The sequence below is a fragment of the Falco rusticolus genome, chromosome 2, assembly GCF_015220075.1.
Source record: "Falco rusticolus isolate bFalRus1 chromosome 2, bFalRus1.pri, whole genome shotgun sequence".
Classification (NCBI taxonomy): Eukaryota; Metazoa; Chordata; class Aves; order Falconiformes; family Falconidae; genus Falco; species Falco rusticolus.
Window position 1 is genome coordinate 31,271,901 of NC_051188.1, and position 27,228 is coordinate 31,299,128.

The 27,228-nt window shown below is 41.9% G+C and overlaps 1 protein-coding gene and 1 long non-coding RNA gene across 7 annotated transcripts in view; one reads left to right on the top strand and one right to left on the bottom strand.

The window, feature by feature from the left end:
• Positions 1–3,540: 3,540 nt before the first annotated feature.
• LOC119143492 lies at positions 3,541–17,302 on the bottom strand. 5 transcript variants are annotated; one of them, XR_005102727.1, is made up of 6 exons: positions 12,450–12,535; positions 10,525–10,693; positions 9,881–10,071; positions 8,865–9,072; positions 8,411–8,472; positions 3,541–6,730 (listed from the first exon to the last, which is right to left on the bottom strand). It is a non-coding gene; the product is annotated as an uncharacterized LOC119143492 (long non-coding RNA). The 5 variants fall into 5 exon arrangements; XR_005102730.1 differs by lacking the exons at positions 10,525–10,693; positions 12,450–12,535 and adding an exon at positions 17,164–17,302; XR_005102726.1 differs by lacking the exon at positions 9,881–10,071.
• Positions 12,804–27,228, top strand: part of HTR2A (5-hydroxytryptamine receptor 2A) — a 28,251-nt gene continuing 13,826 nt past the window's right edge. The window contains exons 1-3 of one of the 2 annotated variants that reach the window (XM_037377810.1): positions 12,804–12,894; positions 13,380–14,034; positions 18,879–19,079. In XM_037377810.1, coding sequence (XP_037233707.1) covers positions 13,620–14,034; positions 18,879–19,079 — 616 coding nt within the window. In that variant the 5' untranslated portion in view covers positions 12,804–12,894; positions 13,380–13,619. Of the gene's footprint in view, positions 12,895–13,361; positions 14,035–18,878; positions 19,080–27,228 lie in introns of both variants that reach the window. The other variant, XM_037377809.1, reaches the window with a different exon arrangement.

The window sequence follows — 27,228 nt, forward strand, 5'->3', positions numbered from 1 at the left end:
ATCACTTCCCGCTCCCCCACTATCCCTCTGTCCCATGAGTTGCCACTGCCATATCTCTTCCTCCTGTCACCTCCTGCCTGCTTGGTTTCCCCAGTTCAACCTCCCAATGTGGTCCTTGCTATACACTGCAGCTACCCTGCTCAAAAGTGTCTTTTTTCCTAGTGGTGCTCACCAGTCCTCCAAAGCATTTGCCTTGCTTTATCCCCTTTGCCTGTCACCAACCTCCTCCTATGCCTGAGTTTTCCCAAACTTTTCAGCACTGACAGGGTTAATGATGGAATGAAACAGCTGTGAAATGGGAAGCCCAAAAGCTCCTAATTCACTTCCTCTTTTTTACCTTTCCCCCACCCCTCCTGTTTTTAAGGGAAAAAGCTGCAAACACAATTTCAAGGACTGAATGTGGCTGAAATTGCACTGGAGGGGACAATCTGTTCCAGCCCAGAAGATGGTGGGAAGAGAATCCAAGGAAAAGCAATTGTCTGTCTTCAGTTGTAAAATCGATGAACAATAGGATTAATTATCTTCCACTTTGGATGCAAGGATTTGCCAAACTTTTCCTTACTGCTGTATTACCATCAAAGCTGAAATGTTAAGACATACGCACAGTGAGAAATCGTAAAAGCAGAGCAGCAAAAAGGATGCGGGGGCTGCAGAAAGAAAGATTTAAAAGACTAAATATGCAAAGAACTGGGCTTAAACACATCTGCAAAAGAAAAGGGACACAGTGATTTTCTTATCAATATTTGAAGGGTCTGAACACCAAGGGGAGTTACGTCCTTCAGCAGAAAGGATGCAATTAGGAACGGTGGATGAAATCACAAGGTGAATTTAAACTGCCCATTGTGGAGAGGTAAAAACAAAAAGTCTTTACATAGGAAGATATTCTAGGAAGTGGGTGTCCCACTGCCTGTGGAGAACTAGGCTGGCTCAACAGAAGCACGCTGTTTGCAGCAGTCCTCCACTGCCAGGGACATGTAATAGATGACCTAAGGGGCTTTCTCATCTGTTGACTCCATGTTCTGGATTAAATGACCACAAACTCCAGATTTGTATGTGTTTATTAGCACAGTTTAAGACCGCTTCTTTGCGCTCTGTCCCACAGGCTGGCATCGCTTTGCTTTCCTCTGTTGCCAGCACAACCATCTCTTCAATTATTAATGAAGGAGTGGTTTTTTTGAAGCTTTTCTTATCCCAATATGTTAAATCTGTCTTGGAGTTGTACTACTGTGTAATTAGTTTAATGCATTTGAGTTGGAGGCACAAATAAGGTGGATGCTGTAGTAGCAGTGTAATGATGGGATTTCTCTCCAGCTGATGATACACCCAGTAGCGTTTCCAGTTTTCAAATTTTGAATCTAATGGCTCATTCCTGTTCTTTGCCAGGGAGCATGTGTGAGAGAGAAACACAGGGTGCAACCACTGAGCTGCTTATCTTGTAGAAGTCAGTTGCTCGCAGTATATGTGAAATCAGACCAGGAGCTCATCCCAGAAGCTTGAGGGGGGAGCACAGAAAGCAGGCTTCAGGTGGCAATTTGTTAGTTGGTTTGGATGTTGCACAACTAACTGCTGTCATTTGCCAGCACACATGGATGACAGGGACATTAAGGGAACTTGGAACAACATATTTAAACATCCAAAGAGCAGCAGCAGCAGGATGGGGAAATGGGGAGCCCCATCCCTGACAGCTGCAGGCAGGAGGGAGACACCGTTCTCCAGCTTCATTTGCAATTCTCTGGAGCTCAGGGCCTTCTGGGATGGCCTTCCTGAAGCACCAGGCTGATTCCTAGTTTTTATGGCTCTCTGTGATAATTAATTTTCCATAGTCTGGACAATGATGTGGGTGGCACTGATTTGTTTGTTGGGGAACCACCTACTAGTCTCAGTAAGTATTGTGTCCCCGTGCCAGAAAACACGTTGCAGTGTAGCCCATAACATAGGCCTGGATCACTTCCTTTTAGTACTTAGAGTCACTGAGATAGTTCATGCATTTTGATGCAGGAACTCCTGCCCCATATTCTCCAGCTTACTTTTTGTGGAAGCTTGACTCTCCATTAACTTCATGTTAGTGGGAACATTATTGATTTCAGAGAATTCACTGTTAGGAAAAATAACTTGCTTTTACAATGGCTTCCTTTATTTGTCTTGGATGATGCTGTTTTCTTTGTTCACCTACCATCAGCGCAGAATAATTCAAGCTGGATGCACTAGTTCAGCGGCCTGATATTTAAGCACATATTTACAGGAAAAAGGCATTAACTGAGCAGCCCTTGACTCAGGGCTCAGATTCTGCCAGGCTGGCAGGACCCAGGAGTTTCAGCCATTAGAAAAAAATACAAGCAAAACTCATCTGTTAGGCATTTGGGTGGGTGCCTGATTTACTTTCAGAGGCAAATTTCTGGCTTGAATCTTGCATTTTAATGCCACACGTTACATTAAACACTACACACAGAGCATCAAAGAAGCAATTCAGTGCAATGCTTGAAGCTCTCTTGTGTAATGTATTGATTCCATCTAGCATGTGCCAGGTATGTCTTGTAGCCTTGACATTTTCCAGCACCACAGAACATTTTGATTTCTGTTCCCCTCCTGATGTGTTTCTTGGGGATGAGGTATAAGGCACAAATGGCAGAAGTTACCTCTTTATAGCAGAAGTGTCTTTCCAAAGTCAACATGCTATAGGTATTTCTGTCCTTTTCGCTTCCAAACCGCCCTACACACAACTCTGGACTTCAATAAACAATAAGATGCTGATAAATGAGTTGTGTTCATAATAACTCTTCCTACAAAGCAACCAGGAAAGGTGATGCATTTTTTCTCCCGCCTTTTCTCCTGTGGATTGTACAGTCCAAAAGCTCCCTATAAATAAAACCAGACACATATAAACATGCAGCCTCTAACCACTGCCAAGCAGTCCATGGTGGGACTCCCATTAGCACCAGGAGTGTACCTCTGCGAACAAAGATCATGAACCTCTGTTCTGAATTTGCTCCCCATTATAACCTGTGCAATTCATTACAACTTCTTGCCTACACATAATTTCTGCTGAAAGTTCACCTGCCCATTCCAAGCCTTCCTTTACAAAGGCAGGCTTTCCATTGTTTTCTCTCAGACCATCACTGGATTTCCAGTGTTCAGGTATTAAAGGTCATTCTCAGACAGGAAAGCATACTGGCACAGCACCTTGGGAAACGAGAGTAACGAGATCCCTATGGACCAGATTCTGGCTCACTGCAGAACCTGGCACAGATAAGCTGTTTTCTCTCACATGTGGAAACACACTGGAGTGAAAACAGGAGATTTTCCATTTATATTGATTTACCAGTGGTTTGAAAGATACTGTACTCCACTGCCAAGCTCTCCTTTTCTTAGTCCGAACAGGGACAGGGGTCTAAGTTACTTGGAGAAGTTCTTCTTTCTACGGCATGCCTGACAAACACATGGATAAAGTAGTCGAAGAAGTACTGAAGAATAAAAAGGACATTAAAATAAGGACTTGACAGTTAGCCAAGAAAGGATTAAAAGTTTAAAGAGAGCCCTCCAGGACCCCAAAGACTTTTTTTGGAAAGAGATATCATGTTAGGGTTTTCTACTTTTTGAGGTTTTGCATTTGAAGTAACAAATTTGAAACCATGGATGTGGAAAAGGTTTATTCCTGGGCTTACAAAGGAATCTAGCTGGCCACAGGATATGGAAGGGAGTTTTTGACAAAGATTCACCTGAGTCCGCATACCTGATACCTGACTCTTATGAATCTGCATACCATAACTGACAGGTAGATCTTCCTTTCCTCCCCTTTCTGCCCTTCACCTGTCACACATCAAATCCTTCTCAGTCCTCACTTTCTATTCTTCAGGTCCTGTTACTTTGCAGCAGCATCTGTTCCTGGTATTTCTCCTTATCACCCTGATCTACTTTCACACCTGCATTAAAAGTGCCTTCCTTTTTGCCTGCCTCTGCTTACCATGTAAGAACTGTGCTACAGGTCCCAATTAATCACTGGAGCACTGGGGTTATTGCCGCCCTGTATCTGCCAGGACATCCCAGGAAACGCTGTCAGCCTAAAGGGCTCTCTTGGGTGCCTTCCATCCACCCCAAGGATGCTCATGCATCCTCTCTGCCCTTGCTGCAGTAGCACCAGCAATCTTCATGAAGTCTTTCCTTGACGGTATCTCACAAAGACACACACGGGATATCTGCCAAGGCTACAGCCATGTTCATGAAAGATACGAATGCTGTGGGAAATACTCTGTCTGCCCTAGTCCTAGACCTATGCCTAGACACATACATCTTCTCTGCAGTGGATCATGCCAGCATGTCTCTCAGGACTTTTGCACAGATGACCAGAGCAGACCAGCAGCTAACTGGGATTTATTGGTGCGCAAGAAGGTGATCTATACATGAGTTCAGTGACTCTGCACATACCACAGAAAGCTACAGTGCCCTATATTGTATTAATAAACATGATAAAAACTTATGGTTGGAAGAAAGGCAATCACTTTTACCATTTAACACTTCAATACTTTTAATGGTAATGACTGCTCCCTCATTCCTGCCTCTCATCAACAGCTTTCAAGGAAGCATCATTAAGAAGGCATATTCCAGTACAAGAGAGGCATCAGGTTCCATTCATTTAAAAGAGATATTTCAATAAAGCTAATTTAACATTCAGATCAGAGGTGCCCTCAGGGATTCCTGTGTCTACCCTACACAGCTCTGATGCTCAGCTGTAGCCCATGTTTGTATGATACCAGTGTGTAAGATAGGGAGATGCCCAGTGAGTGTGGATTTTCCTAAAAAAGACTGTAAGTCAGTCTTTTATTGGACTCCACAATACAGTGGTGTTCAGCCATATGTTAGAGTGTGGGAGGGTATAAACTGCACTACATAAAGCCAGCAGGTTCTCCACTTGTATTTCAACTTATAGTACTTGCACCCCTAGTAGAAACTGATAGAAAATTTAATATTAGATCCTCGACAGACTCAAAAATGAGTAGGAAGAAAATGGAAGTCAAAATGTTTACAGAGATATCAAACCCCACTGGAAAAATATTTTAGCTTTTGGTTGTATTCCATTTGTTTCCTTAAGTGATTCAGTGCTTTAAATAAATAGTTTTGATTGCCTTAAGTGTTCTAAAGAAAAACATTCAGATTCCAGTGGTATTCAGGAAAAAGAGCACAGATAAATCAGTCTATTAAACTAGGTAAATAATAACAGCTTCTTTTACAAATCAAGTTGTAAGTTTTTGTGATCTCCCCAAGGTCTTCAGAGCAGAATTTTACAGGCTCTGTAGAGAGTACCTGTTCACAAACTGCATCTAAAAAAGAAGGTGGGAATTAGTTGTACCACTAAGCCAAAAAGATGCTGCATTTCCTCTGGAACACTTAAAATTATAGTAAAATTATTCTGCAGAAAATACAGCATTGCAAACTTTGGAAGTAACAGCAAAGTCTTGGCACAGTCAGTTGAGCTGAGTCAACTAGTTCAGCCAGTGCTGCATCTAGATGTAAAGAAATATTTACATACCTGGAGGTAACATGATTCTTTTATTGTATTTTGCAGATCTGACTCAGCTCTCACTGTTTCAAGAATCAGATGCTATGAAGATACAATTTGTAGCCTGATCTGTGAATCACCACCTTACATGAAATGATTAAAAAGTGGGATCCAGCACAGCAGTCCAATGAATGAGTGCCCCTAAATTCACTGCCATGGAATCAATGGAAGCTTTTCCATTGACTCTCAATGGAGACACTCAATTACCTTTCCATTAAGGCATTTTTTTTCTGTGCACCTACAGTTAAGATCTATCTTAAACAAGCAGACTGGATCCCAGCCTACGATGCTAGCATTGTTGACATGCCACAGTTACAATACTTAAGGATTCAATCAGCCAGCCTGTCTGTTGCAAGTTTGCACCTTCTTGCAAGTTCACATTGCTGAACCAACCTTGATTTAATGCTGGACTATATTTTCATAGACAATAGCTTTGCCTGATTTCACAGAAAAGTAGACCTACTGGGGACTGCCCCTTACAGAACTCTTGCATGTATCCATTAAAGCTGTTCTAATCAGTTAAATACAACTAAACAAAACCTGATAACAAAAATATTAGTTTTGCCAAGGAGGAATAACTGCATGTTTCTAGAACTACAGCACACATTCGATAACAGACATTCATGCTGATGCAAATTCATGCACTGTGTAATGTTTTCCACTTTGATGGTCATAAATTACATACTGTAACTTAACAAGTTGGAAAATGTGCTATCCCAGGAATAAGAGAGGGAAAACATAACAGCAATCATCTGCCAGTTTAATAGAGAGCTGTAACAAATAGCAGCTATATTTATTTTTTTAAGATCATCATTTCAGGGCTGCAGCTGTTTTGTTCTGCCATCTTTAAAGAGCAATAAAGGTATGCATAGAAAATACATTTGTAATGTTAACTCCTGCTGGTCTGGCAGGTCCCCACCTATTTCACAGGTCTCTGGTAGTGTCTTCCATATGCTGTTGAACCCATGAGCTTCTGGGGAGATGGGAAATACAAACATATTTGGGCAACTCCCTGCCACCCCATAATGCTGCTAAACCAGCAGAGGTGACTCCACCTTTTTGGATTCAATATTGATATTTTTTTTCTTTTAAATGCTTCTCCATCCATCAATGTCCAAGTAGAAATGTAGCAAGTTCCTCATGGATTCAGCTTACTCTTGCTTTTCTGCTTATGTGCTGCTAGAGAAACAAGAAAGAAAAGAAAAGGAAAAAAAAAATAAAAGCCCAGAGAAATACAGACAAACCTGTGTATGGAGCACAATAAATTGAAACAGCTTTTGTTTTCTTTTTGTAGTACTGTACTGACCTTGAGAGGGAAAAAAAGTCTAATTTAAATATTGTAGGATCTAAAATTATGAGTAGACATCAGCAGTGAATACAGGGAAAAAAAACAACTTTATCACCTTTTACAAAGCGATGGAATTTATTGGAAGAAGGGAAAGGAATGAAGGATGAAGTACACCCACCTTCTATAGTGTGTATTGCCTGACTAAAAGGCTAAAACAGCTCTTAACAGACATGTAAGACTCCCCATAGACGATGATGGCTTGGCAGAAAGTTCCCACAATGCCACCTTTGCAATATGGTGTGTGGTTTTGATCACCCCATTAAAAAGATGTTGTAAGATGGGTAAGAGCTGAGGTGATACAGGCTTTGGACGATGACCAGTGTTAATTGTGGGCAGCAAGTGCATCTTCAAGCCGCAAACTGAAGTAAATCAAGTGGAAAATGCTCACTGCTGCTTGCAAGCTTTAAATTGAGGAAAAAATTAGTGGAAGAGATTCTGGTACTAATACTGGAATATAGAGCTTTATGCTATGGGATTCGCACTGATATGTGTCTGGATGAAATAAAGTTTTACCTACAGTGGAACTGGCTCATTTGTAATTCAGAGGATCAGAACACAGCATAATATTGTCTCAGCACAAACCAACCTGCCAGCTTCTTCCTAGTGCAGCTGAAATGGAAATATCTAAAGCAAAATGTGTTTTAGTAAATCAAATGTCTGCAGAGGCCTCTGGTGATATAAAAGCTATTGTCAGGTATATAAATAGTTAATATTTACATCTGAGAGAAAGATGTAAAGAAGAACTTGTCCCTTCAGGTATCACTAAAATAAAGCATGGAATTTTAGAGATGTTTCTTTAAATAAGGCTGTAGCATTCCTCCTTAAAGCATCAAAGGCCATTCATCCATTCAGCACAAAAGGTTAATGGACACTCCCCAGCAGTTTTGACTCCTGTGGGAAATTAAGTTTCCGCGGGATCAACATTTATGCAAGAAAAAAATAATTTTGCCCAAAGCATTCAGGTTTCCTTTGGGAAGAATCAAAACAAAACATTTCCTTCACTACATGGGTTTGACCCAAATCAAACGTTTCAGTTTATTTTTTAACTGAACAAGAATGTTTTATTTCAGCTCAGTTCAACTTGAAACTGCCTCTAGGCTTGCTGTTACAGTGGATATAAAACGTCCAGGAGAATAAGGCAATTTGCATATCAGCCAGTTAGCTGTCTCATAAGAAAACATTTTTAATTCAAAAATATTAAAATGTTACCTTTAGATCAACAAGACTGAAGCAAAATGTTTGGGTACTTCCAAACTGAGGTTCTTCAGAACTTTTCCTCCCATGAAAAAATTTTGATGTGGTAAAAGAAATGTTTAAATAGCAAAATTGCACATGAGAAAAAAAATATCTGACTGATTTCCAGCCAACTAATCGTTCCATCAGTTTTATGCCACAGCAATTCAATTGAGCTGCACTGGAATCACACTGGAATCATACCAGCCTAAAAGAGGTCACCAGTGCAATGTTACTGATCTTGGTGCACAGGCTTAGGAAGATAAACAATGTACCTTAAGCTGTTCCAGGTTGTCTTTCACATTTACCTCCTTCTTTGGGCTGTAACTGGCAGATCCTGAAAGAATAACATGTGGTTAGAAAGGAGGACACCCTACAAATCACCAGGAATACTGCACATCTTTCCAAAACTCAGGGATGAATGAGGCAATCAGGCTTTTAAAATCACCTGGGATTGAACAGACTGTAACGAGCATTTGCATGTGGGATAGACATGAAAGTTTACAGTTTCTGTTATTTTTATATATATATATATGATACATATTTGCTTATTACAGATTTCTTAGTATATATTACACTTAGAAATTATAGTCAAACTGAGTTATTACAGCTTTGCTTTTAGCCTCAACTTCTAATATTCAGTTCTCATTCAAAAGCAGTCCAGACCAAATCAATACAGACAGCCAGTTTCACAGCAGAGACCCCCACAACAACACACCAGTTACTCACCACAGGTTTTCAGTCATCACGACCCGTGGCCCACAGGAGGACACAGGGTGCTGGTGCTACAACACCCAGCTTGCTCAGGATCATCACCTGTGGACGCAAGGTTGAAGGACGCTGCTCCCGCGTGGATTTCAGAAAGATCATGCAACCTGTTCTCATGTTACTGCAATGGCATGGGTCAAGAAGGCTGAGAGATCCAGAATGAGCTTGACTGCGGAGTGTGTGCCAAAAAAAGAACAGCACTGTTTAGTTATTTGTTCTGGTTTGCAATAACTAGCTTTTGATTCACATCCTGAGGCACCACAGTATTAACTGTTCCAACAATCCCTGATAAATGTACACAGAGATACAAAATGGTAGCTGTCTTGACCGCAACACAAATTATTCACATTCTACTTGCCTCACTTTTAGATGTCAGAGTGAGTGATTAACCTCTGCAGTTTACACATTTACTGATCACACAAGCCACTCAATACATAGGGCAGGGCAATGGCAAACTCAGAAACTGGGGATTTTTATACCTGAAATAATCCTGAGAACACCAAATCTGTGTTATGCAAACTAGTTTTTGTATTTCTCCTCTTTCAGATGAAATTGTTGAAAAGCAGCATTTCTAGGAAGCAGTTATGTGCACCACGCCAAGCATAAAAACCCTGCCCAAGAGGACAGATTAATGTTCTACATTTCCAAGCAGAGCTAGGAAACAGAGGAGGGGCTCTCATGAATCTGATATGTTGGTGCCTTCCAGAAATTAAAAAGCAGTATGTAGACGGTTCCCATGCCAGCTGTGTTTCTGAAGAATGCTCTATGTCTAATGCAGACTACATTATCACCGTTTTAAGCTAAGATTTCACTTAATTTACATAGACTGGGACAGACTGCAGCTGTCTGTTTTTAGTGCAGACATGCTGCCTGGGATTTCAGGTCACAGCATGTGAGGCTCTGCTGCTGTCAGAGTGCAAGCTTCTTTGTTTAAAAACGGAAGATCATGGGACCTACAGTTTTCCAGAACTACTCACCATTAGGAGAAGCAATAGTCAAGGCTGCCTTTAGACGTGACTAACCACCTAGGGGTTGTACCTCCCTGCTCTCTCAAGGCAAAGTACATGCTTAGTTCTGCGTAGAGGCGAAAGCACCCGTGGAAGCCCTGATACCTGCCTTTCACTGGGTTCAGCACAGAGAGGTTGGATATTTTTGCATTGCTTGACCCCTGTAACGATACCATATGGAAGGGAAGCCATTTTCAGGTTCTTGTGGGGGAGATGGGATGGTTGGGTTTTGCAGTCAAAGAAATCCTGAGACAAATAATACAACGTACTTGTGCTCCGTAGCACATCCAACATACTTTGCTAGAAGATATTGTAAGATCACAAATTTGTTTCTGACATACTGGGCTATACAAAAGTGGTTTGTGACTCATCCATGTTTCACGTGCAAACCTTAAAAAAGACATTTCATCTACCTGTGCCTCAGTTTCACATATGTCAAACAGTTTTATGGGGAGACAGAGTAGTGTTCAGAAGGCACTCAGACGTTGTGGTGGTGGTGGTGGTGGTCCACAGCTAGACCAAAGGAAATAAACGGTGCAGTGCTTAGCTGAAGAGCTTATGGCCATACCTGCAAAGGTCTTAGATGAGGCAACGTTCAGCCTGTTTGCACTTACCTTCTGCGTTTCTGATGTCCAGAGCAGAGCTGCAGTCTTAAATGAGTCATTGAAGCAGAGGAAGGATGAAGTATCTGTGAAAGTCATGCCATTCTAGCAAAAGGGAGATGAAGCTACTCTGTAAGAACGAGGAAGCTCCTTTAGGCATCTGCTTCAGGTCTACAGGGAGCTGGAGATGTGAAATCAGGATTCACAAACCTTTTACACACAGCCTATTTCTTAACTCAGGAAATTAGAAGACCAGGTCCTAAGCCTCTGTCCTTGGAGTGGGAAAAAAGACGCACAGCTCTGCTTGGTGAAACTGGGCTTTGCTGGCAGACCCACAGTTTGGGTACTCACCTGCAAAATAGTACCCCCCCACCTATGACTGTTACTTTAGAAATGTTAGAGCCCCAAGGGAACCAACTAAGAAAATAACAGGACACCTGGGTTCTTCAGAAAGGATTATATGTAGCCCTAGCCAAGGGGTCTTGTGCCCTGTTTTGCACAGTAGCCACGTTCAACAGAAGTGCAGCCAAACATCTGCAGCGGATCTGCACTTTCACGTCAAGAGCATCTTCGCAGGATGGCTGCTGAACCCTCTGGAACATGGATGCCAAATTCACTTGGTGAACACAGTAACCCATTTGGTTGTTGTATTAAAGGCAAGAGGGAAAGAGCCCCTTCTGGCTCCTGGACAAGACTGCCAGGGTTGAAACATTTCTTGCTAAATTCAGCATTATTAACCTTCTTTACCATCTTGTGTTGCCCGATAGTCTTCTGGCCTCACCTACAGGACTGGGAAATTTAAGCACTGGGATGACTCATCTCCAGCTCCCATGTGGGCATCGGTAGGAGCTACTGCCTGACTGCTCCGTCCTGCTGTGATGGCTGTTGGTCTGGGCTCAGCTGGGAGCAAAACTGGTTCCACAGGAACTTTACTGTGAAAGGGGTCCTGTAACAGTGCCTCAGTGACCTGAATGGGCTTTGGTGGGTGCTCTGAGACTTTGATCAGGTTTTTGACCCCTGAAGTGATTGGCACATCAGCTGAGCTGTTGTAACTCTCCCTGTGTTTGCAGCCCCCGGGAAGTGCAGCAGAGTTAGTGGTGCTGCACATAGAGCTGCGCTATAGGAGCACACGGCAGTTGCTGTGGGTCTGCCAGGACCCACCAGTGCCCAGTGACACTAGCATGTCTCTGAGCTCTCACTGCAAACTGCCTGAGCCTGCCTGTATATGCCCTCTACATGAGGGAAGTCTGCAGTGTATTTCAGGATGGGCAGGGGAGCGGTGAATCCACTCAGCTGAAATTTTGACAACTGTGTTTCAGAAAATCTGGGAGTAGGTTTTATGTTAGGTGGCAAATTAAAGAGCTGGCTACTTCCTCATCCACGTCCTGGCAGCAGACGTAGAAAGCAGAAATGGTGGAAGGCTGTTTTGGTTCCCCCTCTGCTGTATACTCTTTTGCTTTACTGAACTGCTCCATTTGGGACACTTACTTGGGACAGGCTGCTGGGGTTAATTGTTACATCCACCTCCTGACAAATGAGCATGATATCAGAGTGACTTCAATTTTTTATAAATATCTATTGCCAATTTGATTATCGTGTCAGCACAGACCAGGAGTTAAAACTGAAGGGGACTGGATGTTACTCCTTCATCTTAAGGCTGGCATAATTTTCCGTCCACATGGGAAAAGCTTCACACTTACATTTTTCACTAGTATCTACCATCGGGAGCCTTAGATTTTGTCTCTGTTAAGCCTGCATCCTGTAAAACACTGTAATTGCATGCAGCTGTGTTTGCAAGCCATCCTCTGCAAGTGGAAAGCGTGCATTGAAAAAGCACCCAAGCGGAGGACCTCTGAAATATAAGCTGCACAAGCTGCTAGTTTACCAAAAAGACCCCCTCTGGTCTGCCCTCCCCTGCCCTCCTCTGCTGTTGCTACCTTGCAGTTTATGACATCCAGACAGTGGGAGGTCTGACGAACCGAACAAGGCAGTGAGCGAGAAATTCCATTCCTGTCGAAATCAGTAATTCCTCCGTGCAGGCTGCTTTTTCGTGTGCATGTGTGTGCTTTCTTTTGTGTCACTTCGAGAAGGGCTCTGATATTATTATTACTTTAAATACAGCTTGCCCTGGGGCGGGGAAACGCACAAGGAAAGAGTCGGCAAGCAGCCTATCTCTCAGAAGAAAAGAGCAAGCCTTGCAGCACAGGAACCGGCTTCACTCAAGTGTGCAGTTTAGAAGTCAAAAAACTATTCCAAATACCACCATTTTGGAGGAGGCTGAAGAAAAAGGACACAAAACTGGCTAAACACAGTGAAGAATATAGTAAATCAGAGTATAAAGTGCACCTAATTGCAGTTTGAGAGTGGGCTCTGAAGTACAATGTAAGTCTTCCTTAAATTGTATTTTTTTTATGACAGTATCTTGTTGTTTAATTTCCATTCTGAAGCCAGGCTGGGCCAAAAGGTACAATTAGCTATAAAAGTCAGCATGGAGCAGAATGTGTAATCTCTGATATGAGGCTGAAGATGATGCTGGAATAAACAGGAGTCAGACACTATCAGCCATATCATGGAAGACAAACTATAAATAAGAGCATGTCTAATTATTTCAAGAGAAAGATGCTGGATGGAATCTTTAATCAACTTTCTTAATAGGGAAGCGAGAGCTCTGCTGTTTTCTATGGCAAGCTATTTTAATACTGTTGTGTTTAAAATTGTGTGATTATGGTTACCAATAGCAATAAGATATGTAGTTCCAGAGGGGAGTCCTAGTGGCTGCAAAAGTTTTTTCTCTTTTTCTCCAACATTTTTGCTCCTGAAGCCTCAAGTCCACATTCTCTATCCTACAGCTTGGTTTTGCTTTTCAGCTGGATTTTCAATGTATGCCAACGCTGGACTTCCGATGGAACTGAAAACAAAACATTTCAGCTTTTGGAGTAATTCTGGTATGTTTTTCTACATCACACTAGTGGCAAAGATACAGTCGACAAAAGATTGTGCTCCCTCAACTTCTGGCATGGACAGCTGAGGAATATAAACCCTGATGGTGACAAAGGGTGATCATTTCTTATTTTTCACTACTTATCTCACCGGTTTTGGACTTAGCAATGGATATTCTTTGTGATGAGAAGAGCTCTGTGAACCCCACTGTAAACTCCTTAATACAAATAAATCATGAGAGAAGACTTTACAGAAATGTTTATGGAGCTGGAGAGATTAATATATCACATCTTTTTAACCTGACTGTCGACTCTGAAAACCTTACCAATCTTTCGTGTGAAAGTAACATGAGTCCACCGTGCTACTCTTCCCTGTTTCAGCTTTCACAGAAAAACTGGCCAGCTTTGCTGACAGTGATAGTGATTGTTTTAACCATTGCTGGAAATATTCTTGTCATCATGGCTGTGTCACTGGAGAAAAAACTACAGAATGCCACTAACTATTTTCTAATGTCACTTGCAATAGCTGATATGCTGCTGGGTTTCCTTGTCATGCCTGTGTCAATGTTAACCATACTGTACGGTGAGTATTAGCTGTGTAACCTACTGCATGTATTAAGAAGCTTTAAACATTGCATGCACATGTTGTTGTTGCTATTATTTCATTTAGTTACCACAAAAAAAATTAATCACTCTATACAAGTTGAAATATATGTAATTGGTTAATGGATGTAAAAATAGGTGAAGTATTTGAATCTTTTCCTACTTTCCATTTCTAGTTACAAGCATTTTAAACACAGTCCAGATCATCAGTTTATTACTTAGTTGCTGGATGAATTGTCTCAAAGTGTATACGAAGATGCTTTGTTCTTGCTATTCTTTCAGTTTTTTCCCTGGCTCATAATTTTCAATATTCCTAATGAGAACGTAGGGTCCTGTCAGTTACTTTGCTCTGCAAATATGCACAGAAGCACTAATGACTACCTTTAGATTCAAAGTAGGCAACCTCTTCAATTTTCTTGTTTAAGTAATAAAAATGTAAAGAATTTTCTTAACACCAATACCCTGCTTAGACACTTACTTACCAGCAAATGCTGGAATAAATATTGTGGGAGTTAAAAAATGGATGGGAATTAATTCTACCTGATTCTAAGTAAAATTTACAAATGCAAAGCTATGATTTCTTAAGAGTAGTTATTTAAAAATTAAGTGAATAATGACTTACAGTTCATAACCTTGCAGATGTTTAACAGCAGATCTCATTTTCACCAAAATCACTTCCAGCATAGCTCACGTAGAAAAAAAGCAGCAGCCTCTGTGTTCAGTACTAATATAGTCAGGCTGTTATAATCCCTAAACTTTGAGTTTTCCAGTGCCACAACTGAATTACTACAGTTCAAGGAGAAGCCAGGCAACATCAGGAGGAAAGTGAGGTTGTTTACAAAGATTTCTATTGCTTCACTATTTTGGGAATACAGGTCCAAGCACGAGCCTGTGACTTAAGAGAGATTTCATACAGAAACCTGGAAGTTTATTTCCCAGTTTCTGTATTTCTACACAGATTGCCCTCAGTAACATTGGCAAACTGTATTTGGCATCAGTGATGGTGTAACTTTGTAATTTATTGCATCAGTGATGCAACTACCTTTGGTGGAAGAAACAGCGTAAAACAGAGCTGTGGGAGCAGCAATCGTCCGATGGGTGAGATTAGCAAAAACCTTTATAATCCTGCATGATTCTCTGAGACATGCAACAGGGACTCCTGCTGGCCAGGCTCTGCTGCCAAGCAAAGAGGTGCCAGAAATCTGAGGCTCAGAAGTGGTTTGAAGGTTGGGACGCAGGATTTCCTGCACACAGCAAAGCCGAAACCGTTGTCGCAGAGGGAAGGCTGCATCACCCTGCTTTGCAATCACCAGAGTGGAGGAGCAGCCAGGCACCTAAAGCCATGGGGAAGGGAGTGTGTTGGCTTTGCCTCCTCTCCCCCTGCTTTTTGTCTTGCAAGGTTAAGAAGAGGAGGCCTTTGCAGGGTAGCTGCGGGTGAAAAATCATCTGGTGGTGCACACAGGTACCAGAAGAGCCATCTCAGCATGGTGCACCATCATCCTCCACAATGACCAGTGATGGCACGCAGGGAAACCTCACCTTACACAGAAGCATTTGCTCAGTCTCAGCTGCCCAGCTTCAGCCACATCACCTGCGTTGTCGTCCTAAGCCCAAACTGAGGGCCTTTGCACTTGATTTGCTCTGCCGGGGCACCTCAGAGGCTATGGAACAAGTGTGCCCCACCACCCGCTCCGCATCACCTTGAAGGGGAATTGTGACTGTTTTGCTCAAAAGAGAGATTATTTCCTTCTTGAGAACTTTACAGCTACTGTGGAAACTCCCATTTGGGTGCCCAGTCACACCAGTCATGCACCTGTCCCAGCCTGCATCCTTTGGCCCAGGCAGGCTTCTCCATCCACCCAGCAGCACCAGCCTCTACTGGGAAAAGACACCAAGCAAGTCCTGCCAAGGTGGACATGCCCACAGAGCAGAAAACTCACAGAGCTGAACAACAGTGCTGGTTCCCACCCAAAACAATAGGGTGCTGGATGCTTGTTGCTTCTGCCTTGGAGACTTGTCCCATGCATAGGTGACAGCAAAAGTGTGGAGCAGGGGTAGGGATTATTGGCAGATGCTACATAACTCCCTGCTGCAGTGGAAAGACCAGGCATTTCAGAGGGCTCCTGTCCAGCCCAGTGCTGACCCCAGGCGTGGTCTCGGCTGATGTGCTTCTGAGAAGGCAGGACAGTGCACAGGGCCTTGTCAGCAACTGCCTGTGCCTACAGACTCTCCTTTCTTCTTTCCTTACAGCAATTCCTTAGCCTTTCGCTCAAAACAGTTTTCCTGTACCTCCTGCCCAGTCATCCTGGCCAGCTTGGCCAGCTTGCCTCCTCACCTGAAAGGCCTTGTGAGAAAATATTTATCCTCTCCTGGATATATCAGGAAGAAAATCTTATCTCATCCTAGGGGCTACCTGCCCTCCCTCTCAGTCTCTCAACCTGAAAATGTATAGATGACAAGCCTCATTTGCCTGTCCCTTGTATGGGACTCCTTCACACGAGCTCCTGGACCTCATGAGCTCTCATGGACCACATGAAATCCTGGACCTTGTAAAACTTCTCCTGCCTACCCAGTCTTTAAATTGCAGCCGTATTTTGTTTTGTTCGGTTCGGTTTGGTTTGGTTTCCCCTTGGATATATCAATGGGTGAATTGGACAGTGGTCAGAGCACAGCACAAGACAAAGGTGCCCTGCACCATGCTCCACATAAAATGTCCCAAGGTCTTCCTGGAGGATACTGTCTACACACTTCCTAACTCTTATTTCATCCACAATTGGCTCCTCTCATGTACTTTTCCCTATCTTGGCCCTGTAGTCTCCAGCGTAGTTTATCTGATGGATGCTGTTTTACCCCTGCCCCATCCAGGTTTAGAGCAAGGACAAGAGATCTAGAAGGATATGACAAATGCCTTCCCAAAGGCCACTGAAGCAAGAGAACAGATGCATGTCGTCAAGCGTAAAAATACTTTATCGCTTTTCCCTTTGTAAACTGTCCTGGCCTGACAGAGAGATGCTGCTGGGAAGACATGCCCCAGAAAGCCTGCCCTCACGTAGCACACCCCAGAGACCAGACTCCCCACTGGAAAACCAGAAAACAAGATAAAACATACCCATAAATGCTGTATGGCTTGTCAGGATCAGCTCATATTACAGCAGTCCAAGAGCACCATGAAATAGGTCTCCTCAGTGCCTACCAAGACTAAAATCAATTAGGCACAGACCTCGCTTCTCTGCCTCTCCCTCTGTTCCTGCTATTGCAAATCGGGTTACTGTATCTTCCAAGGAGACAGGCACTCCCCCAAATACTAGCGTGTTCTCACAACACTAAATTTGGCATTGCCCATGACACGCTGTCATGGGCAGCTTGGTTAATATGCTCTAAATTAAATCACCACAAGATAAGGACGCAGATAACTGCAAAACTTATTTCAAGGAGAGTTTTTAGTGATTGCCTGCAGGACTAGAATGGCCTTTGAATGGGGGTCCTGCAGGGCTCTGCTTAGCCTGGATCTGCTCAGTATTGCCCCTAACAGCTTGGCTAGTGTGTAGAGCGTGAAGTTACACAGCTCTCCAATAGCACCAAGCTGGGAGAGGTTACAAGCACTCAGAGGGACAGGATCAGAATCATCAACAATCATCTGGACCCCTGAAGAGAAAATCTGAAATGAACAAATAACATTCAGTGAGGATAAATTCAAAGATAACAGCTAAGGAAAAAGATAGCAAACCAACTACTGCTGGGAAAGTTTGTCCAGGCTTCGGGAAAGCTGAATAAGATCTGACTGTCAAAACGGATCATAAGCTAACCATGCATCACTAGTATGACATTTTTATACAAAAGGCACTCATCATTCCAGGTTTTGTAACTAAGGACATTCCTGTGAAGCAATCTTGTATTTCACTTAGCAGTCAGGAGGCCTTTGCAAGAATACAAAGCCCTGTTTTGGTCACTGAATGACAAACAAGATGAGGATAAATTAAATAGATTTCAGGGCAGAGAAACAAGAAGCACAAAAGTTTTAAAAGCATCATCTGTAAGCAAAAGATAAAGGAATTGGCTTTGCTTAGTCTCGAAGAGAAAAAAAAAGACACAAACCAACAAACTAGACAAGACACGATAGCCATCTCCCAATAGCTTCCAGAAAGGATAGCAATCAATTATTCTTCAAGGCTAGTGGAAAGAACAAGGAAAAAGAGAAGGCTTAATTTGCAGCTAAGAAGAGGATTGGATATTGGTAAACACTAATGCTTTGCTTTGGATTGCTCTCTGTGGAGGAGCCTATCAATATTTATTGATACAGGGAATATGCTTATATAAGTATGTGGTGAGACAAATATCACTGGTATGCAATAAAATGCATTTTTTTCTTCAGCTGCCACTAAATCTGAAGTTTCAGTTTCACAATTTAGATGGCTTTGCATACCAGCAGGTGTTAATAATGTAGTAATTACGTGGATAAAAAGTCCTAAAACGAAATTGAGAGCTTGCAAGTTTACAATGACAAAATTGCTTCTCTTTCCATAGATTTGCTGCCAGAATTGGTTAATCATAACATCAAGCATTAGCATTATGCAAATAGAATAAAAGAGAAAAAAACTGACACTGCCTGTAGCCTGGGAAAGAAGCAGAGTTAATCCCAAAAGCTACACAGTTAGAAGGTTGCAAACAAATAAAAAAGGTTTCTTGATACAGCATCAGGCAGCTTCTGTTGAAGACATCACTTACTACCAGCTCCCACTAGAAGGATATAGGCACTAAGACATACGTGTCACAACAAAAGATGTATGACATGTTCTTAGCTGATGTCAACTTTCTCTTGTGCAGGATACACATGGCCTCTACCGACAAAGCTCTGTGCCATTTGGATCTACTTGGACGTGCTTTTCTCCACTGCCTCCATCATGCACCTCTGTGCCATCTCACTGGATCGCTATATTGCCATTCGAAACCCCATCCATCACAGCCGGTTTAACTCAAGAACTAAGGCCTTTGCAAAAATAATTGCTGTTTGGACCATATCAGTTGGTAAGTGAGGCAATATTTCAGCATGTAATTGCAGATTTCTAGCCTTTGAGAGGATTTGACATATATATTGCGGTCTAAAACTGTATTCTCTGCCTGCAATATTTTGCTTGCTACAGTCTAAGAAGTGCTGTAATGTAGTAATTACACAGTGGAAATCAAAAACAACAACAGGAAGTGTAGGAGAACTGACTACTGGGTTCGGGTTTGTCTTAAAGATGTGTTTATTTCCCATATTGATTATCCATTATTACCTTAATGTCTGAAAAGAAAAATTTATCTCAACTGAAAAAAAAATATCCCTGTTTTATGTAAGTCTATTGTTCCCAATTTCTTACTAGGGTAATTTGATTACAGATGTTTCATACATGCAGATCTTTTCTGCCTTTCTCAGTGCATATGGTGGGGTATTTATGCATCCTATTTAGGAGGCATTAGACGCTCTGCGCAAACCCAAAATGAGAGGAATTTCTCCACAGGACGGTTCAGAGTTACAGCTTAAAATAGGTGCTCTGAATGACTCACTAGATTAATCCCTCTTTGCACTAGCAAAACCCAGAGGCTCAAAACCAGACATGGGAGCATTGCTCTTCCATTCCCGTGGTGGCAGCACCCTTGGTCCAGGGCAGTCTTACAGCATGGGAGTTGGGAAGAGTTTGGTGACTGATGCCACCAGGGATTTCCTCACACACCTGGGGCAGTGCTTCTTAGACGTGTTGGAAGCATGGTTCCCTTTCAGCTCATCTGGTTTCGTACACCCCCTGAGCACTGGCAGCTCATTTATTCAGAAGCAGGAAAAAATCCCTCTTTGCCCTGGAAGAGATGGGTGTTGCCAGCAATCAAATGTAATTAGCTGCTTCCCTGGCTAATACAAATTATTCCATGTGTTAACTGTAATCTGTTACCACTCTTCCAAGGGGAAGGAAAGGAGATTGCTGCCAGCTTGCCACTCTGAATGGTCTCCTGGCCTCCCTCTTGATCCTGGCCCACAGTCTGAGAAAAAGCGGTCTAGGATTTTTATGACTTAAAATAGCTGTGCAGTAAGAAATAGCGGGAGCCCTCTTTCAACAGGAGGACAGTTCCTCCAAGACCTGATGAGGTTCAGCAGCACCACGTCTAGCTCTAGGGTGCATTCAGCTGTTCAGCTGTAGATGTTCGGTGCAGGCCAGGTGAACTCCACCCTAAAAATACCTAGTTACCTCTCAAATATGAAGGAAGCCTAGAGAAATTCAGATGTAGATGTCTTCATTTAGATTAGATAAATCATACCTTATATCTCTACAGTCACATTTTTATCAGTCCAGTAGAAAACATATTACTTTGTCCAGTTTTTCAAATCTTGGGCACTGCTGTGCCAGCATTTTCAGTGCATTCTCCATTTGATAGAAAAAAGTCAAGCATTCCTTAAGTTTCTATGTACTGTCTTTGTCTGCCTTTGTGAGTGGTGCCTATGCTTATTTTGTGTGAAATTATTGCCCTTTTTAAACACAAATAAATTCACAGAATGATCAGAACAACCATTCCAGGGGAAACCTAGTGATCCATGCTGCTCAGCATCTTTCCTCAGACATGGGCTCACTGTCAGAGTATCTGAATTAGCTCACTATTAAAATGAATCCACAAAAAATATTATTTAAGCCCTATTAGTTAGAACATGGTTTATGGTCCTGTAGCAGGAGGGCTTAGTTCTTTGACATCTTGATATTTCATTTCAAAAGTCAGGACTGTTCTTTGCAGTAATAACTGACAGCATCTTACCCGTTGTAAAAACACCTTTTCTGCTCTCTAGAGAATTTTCTTCTCACAGTGATCAGATGAGCCACAGATGTTATCTGTTATTACTATGGCAAGTGATAGCAACATGGTCCCTATTTATAGAACTCTGAAAAATACAACTTATTTTATTGGAAATAACTCAAGTGTGGCATGAGTGAAGAAGACGGTGTCCTGCTTTACTGCAGCTGAATAAGGACACATGTAAGGGAACAGTGGATGTCAGGAAAGTAAGTGGGCTGATAGGGTAAACTTCATGTCATTCACACATCACCTGTCCCTCAAGCAAGTAGGTTAAATAGATATAAATGAATGCAGGCAAGCACACTATGGTGTGCAGGAATGAAGCGGTGCTGAGCTGGTTTGCTAGTCCCATGGAAGCAAGGGGCATGGGGAGACAAGCTGAAGGAAGACGAGTTGGTTCCCAGTCTGGCAACCATGTCGTGAAGGAGCTCTGGCAAATCTGATGTGCTCCAGAGGACAGACAGAGAAGCAAATAAATGGCAAGCTATAAAGAAGCTGCTGAGCTAGTCACTGCCAGGCTGGACTGAGTTTGCACTATGGCATATTGCTATATTAACAGAATAAAGAAAAATGCCAGTGTTATGAGGAACCTTGCTAGATCCCAGATCACCCATGCAACTTGCTGTCAGTCAGTCATTGACCCTGCCCTCCTGATCTGCCACCATTCAGCTCAGAATAGGTAGGAAATGGTTTCTAAAGAATGAGGTGCTTTCTGTATCATTTACTAACAGAAGCGCTTTCTGAACAGAGAGGTACTTTATGTATCATTTACCAGTCTCCAGGCTCTCAGTGCTACTTAGAGTGGCAGGGTTATAAATTATTTAATTCATTGCATTTTCACATAGCTATAGGGCTATAGGTGGCACAGACAGCACCGCTGTCAGGCACAACACGCTCTCCTCAGTGCATGGTGTGGCTGTTATCTCATTGGAGAGGCAGGAGTTTCTCAAGGGTTTGCCCTCCATCCTCAGTTAGATATCCTTTGGCTTCCCCTTGCTCCTGCAATTTGCAGCTGAGCTGGTGCACTGTGAACTTTCATGATGTATGAGATGGAGGGTAAAAAGCAAGAGAAAGAAATGAAAGATGTTTTGCTCCCCTGCATAGAGGCTCATTTTAGCAGGGGAAGAGGGTGGGAACCTGGTGATCAGAGACCTTCAATAGCTCCCTCACTGTCAGAATCCTTAGTCCATCCTCCTGCATAGCCCCCTTCAACGACTGCTTTACCAGGCTGAGTCCAAATCTAGTTATGTTCTGTTTGTATGGTAGTATCCTGTGCCCAAGTCATCTTTGTACCCTTCTCTGAATCTTTCCTAGTGCTTCTACACTCTCTTTCAGACATAGGTGGCCAGACCACAATATTAAAGATGTGGACACACTATGAATTCATGTAGTGTAGTAATATTTCCTGCCTTGTTCTCAATTCCCACTTCAATAAAACCTACCTTTCTTTTGATCTTTAGGACTATCCCTGCACATTGAGCTCACTAACTCCAAACTCATGGAATCAGAGAATGGTTTGGGTTGGAAGGGAACTTTAAAGATCATCTAGTCCAACCCCCCTGCCACGAGCAAGGACGTCTTTCACTAGTTCAGGTTGCTCAAAGACCCATCCAACCTGATCTGGAACTCTTCCAATGATGGGCATCTACAACTTCCCAGGGCAATCTGTTCCAGTGTCTCACCACCCTCACTGTAAAAAAATTTCTTCCTTATATCCAACGTAAACCCATGCTCTTTAAGTTTAAAACCATTGCCCCTTGTCCTGTCACTACGAGACCTGATAAAAAGCCCCTCTCCAGCTTTCCTGTAGTCCCTCTTCAGGCACTGGCAGGCTGCTATAAGGCCTCCCCGGATGGAGTCTTCTCTTCTCCAGGCTCAACAACCCCAACTCTCTCAGCCTGTCTTCACAGGAGAAGTGCTCCAGCCCTCTGACCATTTTCATGGCCCTCCTCTCTTTCCTGAGTAATGACAAATAGTTCTGCATATCTAGTTAGGGCTACCCCCAAACTAATGTACAACTGCTTCTCAGCACTGGATTTTGTTTGCTACTTTGCTGTTCATTAGCTGGGATTTATGAGGACCTTCTGCAATTCTCTACAGCCAACAGCTGCATGTTGCCAGCACATTTATTCAGTCCCAGTGTTCACACAAACAGGTCACGGATGGGCTGAACAGCGCTGATGACCACAGAGGGCTCTTGGATGTGACCTTCTACCACCCTCACTGTGGAAACAAACTGTTTAATCCTACCCTTTGTTTTCTGTCTTTCAACCCATCCTTTTTCTACAAAAGAATCTTTCTTCTTCTGACATTAGAGCTTAGTTTCTTTAAGACCCTTTGACATAGTGTTGTCAGAGCTTTCTGGAAAACCAGGAATATTATATCAGTTGGATCACCATTATCCACCTGCTCACTGACTCCTGCAAATACTTCTAGCTGATTTGCAGGGCTTGCAGATGTTGTCTTATTGCTTCCCATCTACCCATGTTTCTTTCATTATGACTTCTAATTTACCTAAGCAACAACACTTCCATTCACCAAATTTGTAATTTTCCTTTTATTCACTAAACTCACAAATTTATTCAGTCAATTTGTTCCAAAGACCAGTCACTCAGTGGTCTTCCTTCTGTTGGCTTCGGTGACATACTAAGTATGTATTAAGTATTTAAAAACACCATAAAAAAAAGATAATTTGATTTACTTGACTTCTGAAATCTTGACTTTCTTAGTTTAAACAAAAAATGTACTAATATATGGGTTTGCCTTTAGTGGAAGAAAAGCATTTAGCCAGCAGCATTTCTTTCGCTAGACCATGTAATGCCACAGGCAATTGGTTTAAAATTGATTCTAATTACTGTAACAGATTCTAATCGTGTCTTTAATTCTTAAATCATCCACTACCCAGAGTGGCTAGATAATTAGATTATTTGTAGCTGTTGAAGGCAAAAGCCCATTAAACCCTGAAAATTATTCCATTTGTTTTAAAGCACAGAGGTCATTACTGAGAACAGGTGTAAAAAGCCCAAGCATTTCCTCTTCCTAGAAAAATCAGAGCTGAATTTTGAATAGTGTTTGACTGGAATCTATAGAATTGTAAATAGAGCCTATGCTGAAAAATTCAGGTAAAGCACCTTTGAGTCCTAAGTGGACCTAAGAAATGTATTGCTCTGCAAGAGCCCAACAATGCCTTATTCTCTCATTTAAAAATCCTCGAAAGGGCCTCATAAAAGAATTACAGTCATGAATGTTAAGCTATTATATATGTAATTCCTCTGTCCTTATTTCTCTCTATTCCTCCGTTAATGGTCTAAGTAATGTGAGGTTTGATGAAGCCCAAATCCTCTTAGCTGAGTTTTCTCTTTATCATTTCTCACTCAGCCTACACATCTGTTCACTGCCTTCAGGCAATCTCTGCTTTCCCCAGTCACTAACAACTTAGATTTATTCAGTACTTTTCATGCAGAAAAAAAGTCCAAAGTGGAGCTGGATGAGGCTGGTGAAATATCCCCCACTGCATAACTCTCCAAATTTTTGCTGTTGCTTCCAAGGCTTCAAAAATAGAGAAATACCATAGCATGTGAAGCAACATTCTCCAAAGTGCAGGGTGCAAAAATTTACCACTGGTGCAAGCCCAGTGCGACTGAGCCCTCTGATAATTTGGCAGTGTGAAGTTTTATGCTGACATAGAGGCTTGCCCCTCCTTCCCAGGCAGCCTGCAACTTCTTTGCATGACTTCTTGCTGCCCTACAGAGTACAAAGGGCCAGGGAAGCAGCTGGGATTGGGAAAGTACAAGTCTCAGTGTCTCTGGATTGTGGTTTGGCCTTCTTCAGCTCACACCTCCTTCTGCCAAGGATAGCTTTCATTTGAAAGTCCCTTTACTGTTTTCAAAAGGCACAAATAGCCAAGGGGCTACAGGCTGGGGATCCCTGTTCCAGATCCACCACATCCTCCATCCTTCCCAGATGACATACTTGTAATTTGCCAGTTCATTCAAGCCTAATTTAGGGATGGCTTGGCATAGTAAAAGACCACTTGGTATAATATGGAATACACTGCCAAAATACATAAAATTGCAAATAATTACACACAGCACTGTATTTCGACAATATAGATTTAAAGTTGAGCATTTAAATTTGGAAGTGCTGGAGCTAAACTGGAAATATCTGCTACACTACTCTCTTTACCATGTAGTCATTCAAAACTTGGCTTTGCATTTTTAGAAGTATTTATAATCACTTCCTTAGTTAACATTTCTTTGTTTTTTAATCATACTCATTAAATCATCTCCTAGAGAGTGAACATACTGTTTGCTCTTTCCAGCTGGAGGATTTCAAGAGCAAACATTTTAGGTTTTGTGTTTGGGCAATCCTCCGGGACCTTCTCCATTTGTGGATGTAGCTGCCACCATAAAAATAAAATGCCAGAAAAATGTTGTCAAAAAGTTGTGACACAACATATAGAGAAATTTGCATTAACTATAATGAAGGGCCATGGCACAAAATCTCATGAACGAAGTATTAGAGCTTCATCACCATTTCACAGAAGTAGGATTTTCATTTTGTTATTTTATAGAGACACAATATATGAGTTTTGGTAGTCAGTAACAATTATGCCAGTAGAAAGTTTATTGCCATACTAATCACTCCCCCAGCAGTGATAACTAACGAGTAAATGAGCACTTCATCCATAGGTTGTCCGAGGGAAGTTAACATTCTGTGCTGGGATGCACATTTCTGAGTTGGCTAGCACATGTATTCCGGTTATGAGACATTACTTAAATGGTTCTGAGAAAGAGACATAAATACCGTATTTACCTTCCTCATCGATGTAAATTATTCCCATATTTCCCATGTAACAGAATCCTTTGCTTCTTTCCAGAAGAGTGAACACATGTCATCCACCAGACCAACAGGTTACCACACGTACCTTCCTCTCATATCTGTGAAAGTTAAAAAAACTTGCATTTTGAACTTGTATATGGGTTTTTTTCATTATCTGACAAGGTGGTGTTACTAACCTATACTTTTCTGTATGCAAAAATGCGGAAAAGAATAGTAATGATTGAACTGCTTTCCAAATTCTCCAAATTTGGAAACACAGACATAAAGAAACAGCATAAAAATCCGTTGGGCCACATTTCCAAACTGGAGACACTGAGCAACCAAGTAAACATCTGGATGGGGAAGAATGCATTATACCAGCACATATGTGTTATCAAATGAAGAATAATTACTATGTATACGTTTACTAATTTCTTTGTGTAATTACCTGATTATCAGGAGGAGATGAAGGATTTTGCCTATGAAAAAGACACACTTTCATTTTGTGAGCACCTCTTTTGCAAGAAATATTCTGCTTTACTGGTACAAAAAGCAATGAGGAGTGGTCACAACATTCATGTGTGGCCTTTCTACTTCATTTTTTTTTAAAAAAAAGGCAAATTTTAAATTATAGAGCTGTATTTTTAATAGCGGAGCTGTGTGGAAAGAATCTGGTCAGTCAAGGTACTGATGGCAGAATTTGTTCGTTGTCTTTTTTTAAAAAAAAACACACTTGTCTTTGCCCTGAAGACCACAAGAACCATTCTTCCCCTTGAAGCTAATGGCAGAGAAGCATTAAGCTCAACTGGACCAGGCTGGTCCTATTGTCAGGTTTCTTCAATGAGTAAGTGACTGTTCATGGTTGGCAATATAACTTATAACCAGCCAGACTCTCTTTGTAGATAAACAGATAAACTGAATGTTTTAAGAAAAAAGGCAGTAACAGTACAGTGCCCCTTATAAGTTACTCCTCCTCTGAAAGGCTGTTATCTTTTAGCCAGTCGTGTACCCAGCACAGTGTGCAATACCTACAAGAATCCAGAATGGATTCCCCAGCCAGAGAGGGAATGATGAGCCTAGATCCTACCACAGGATACTCTTTTCTGCAGAAAGTATTATGTGAGGTGTTGCAAAATGCAGAAAGGACATGTTTGCAGGCCTGCTCTGATCTTTTTCCACTAGGTCTCTACAAGAGTACATGCTCAAAAGGTGATCTTATAGTGACCAAGAAATTACTTTAGCATCTCTTACCAGAGGAACTGGAATTTCCACATAGCAGAAGCCACATGCAATATAAATGAGCAGAGAAGAAGTGCACAAGGAATCATGTTGGGATTTATAAACTCTGTCAGCTGTACACTGCAATTGCATTTAATTGCCTTCTAAATTAAAAATAGTGTTGTTAAACTAGCACTACATGGCATAAAAGAAAATGTCAAGAACAAATTTCCATTCATTTTAAAATTATAGAGAGCAATTTCACAGCTTCTTTCATGTATTTAAAAAAAAATTATTTAAGCCAGATCTTACATTT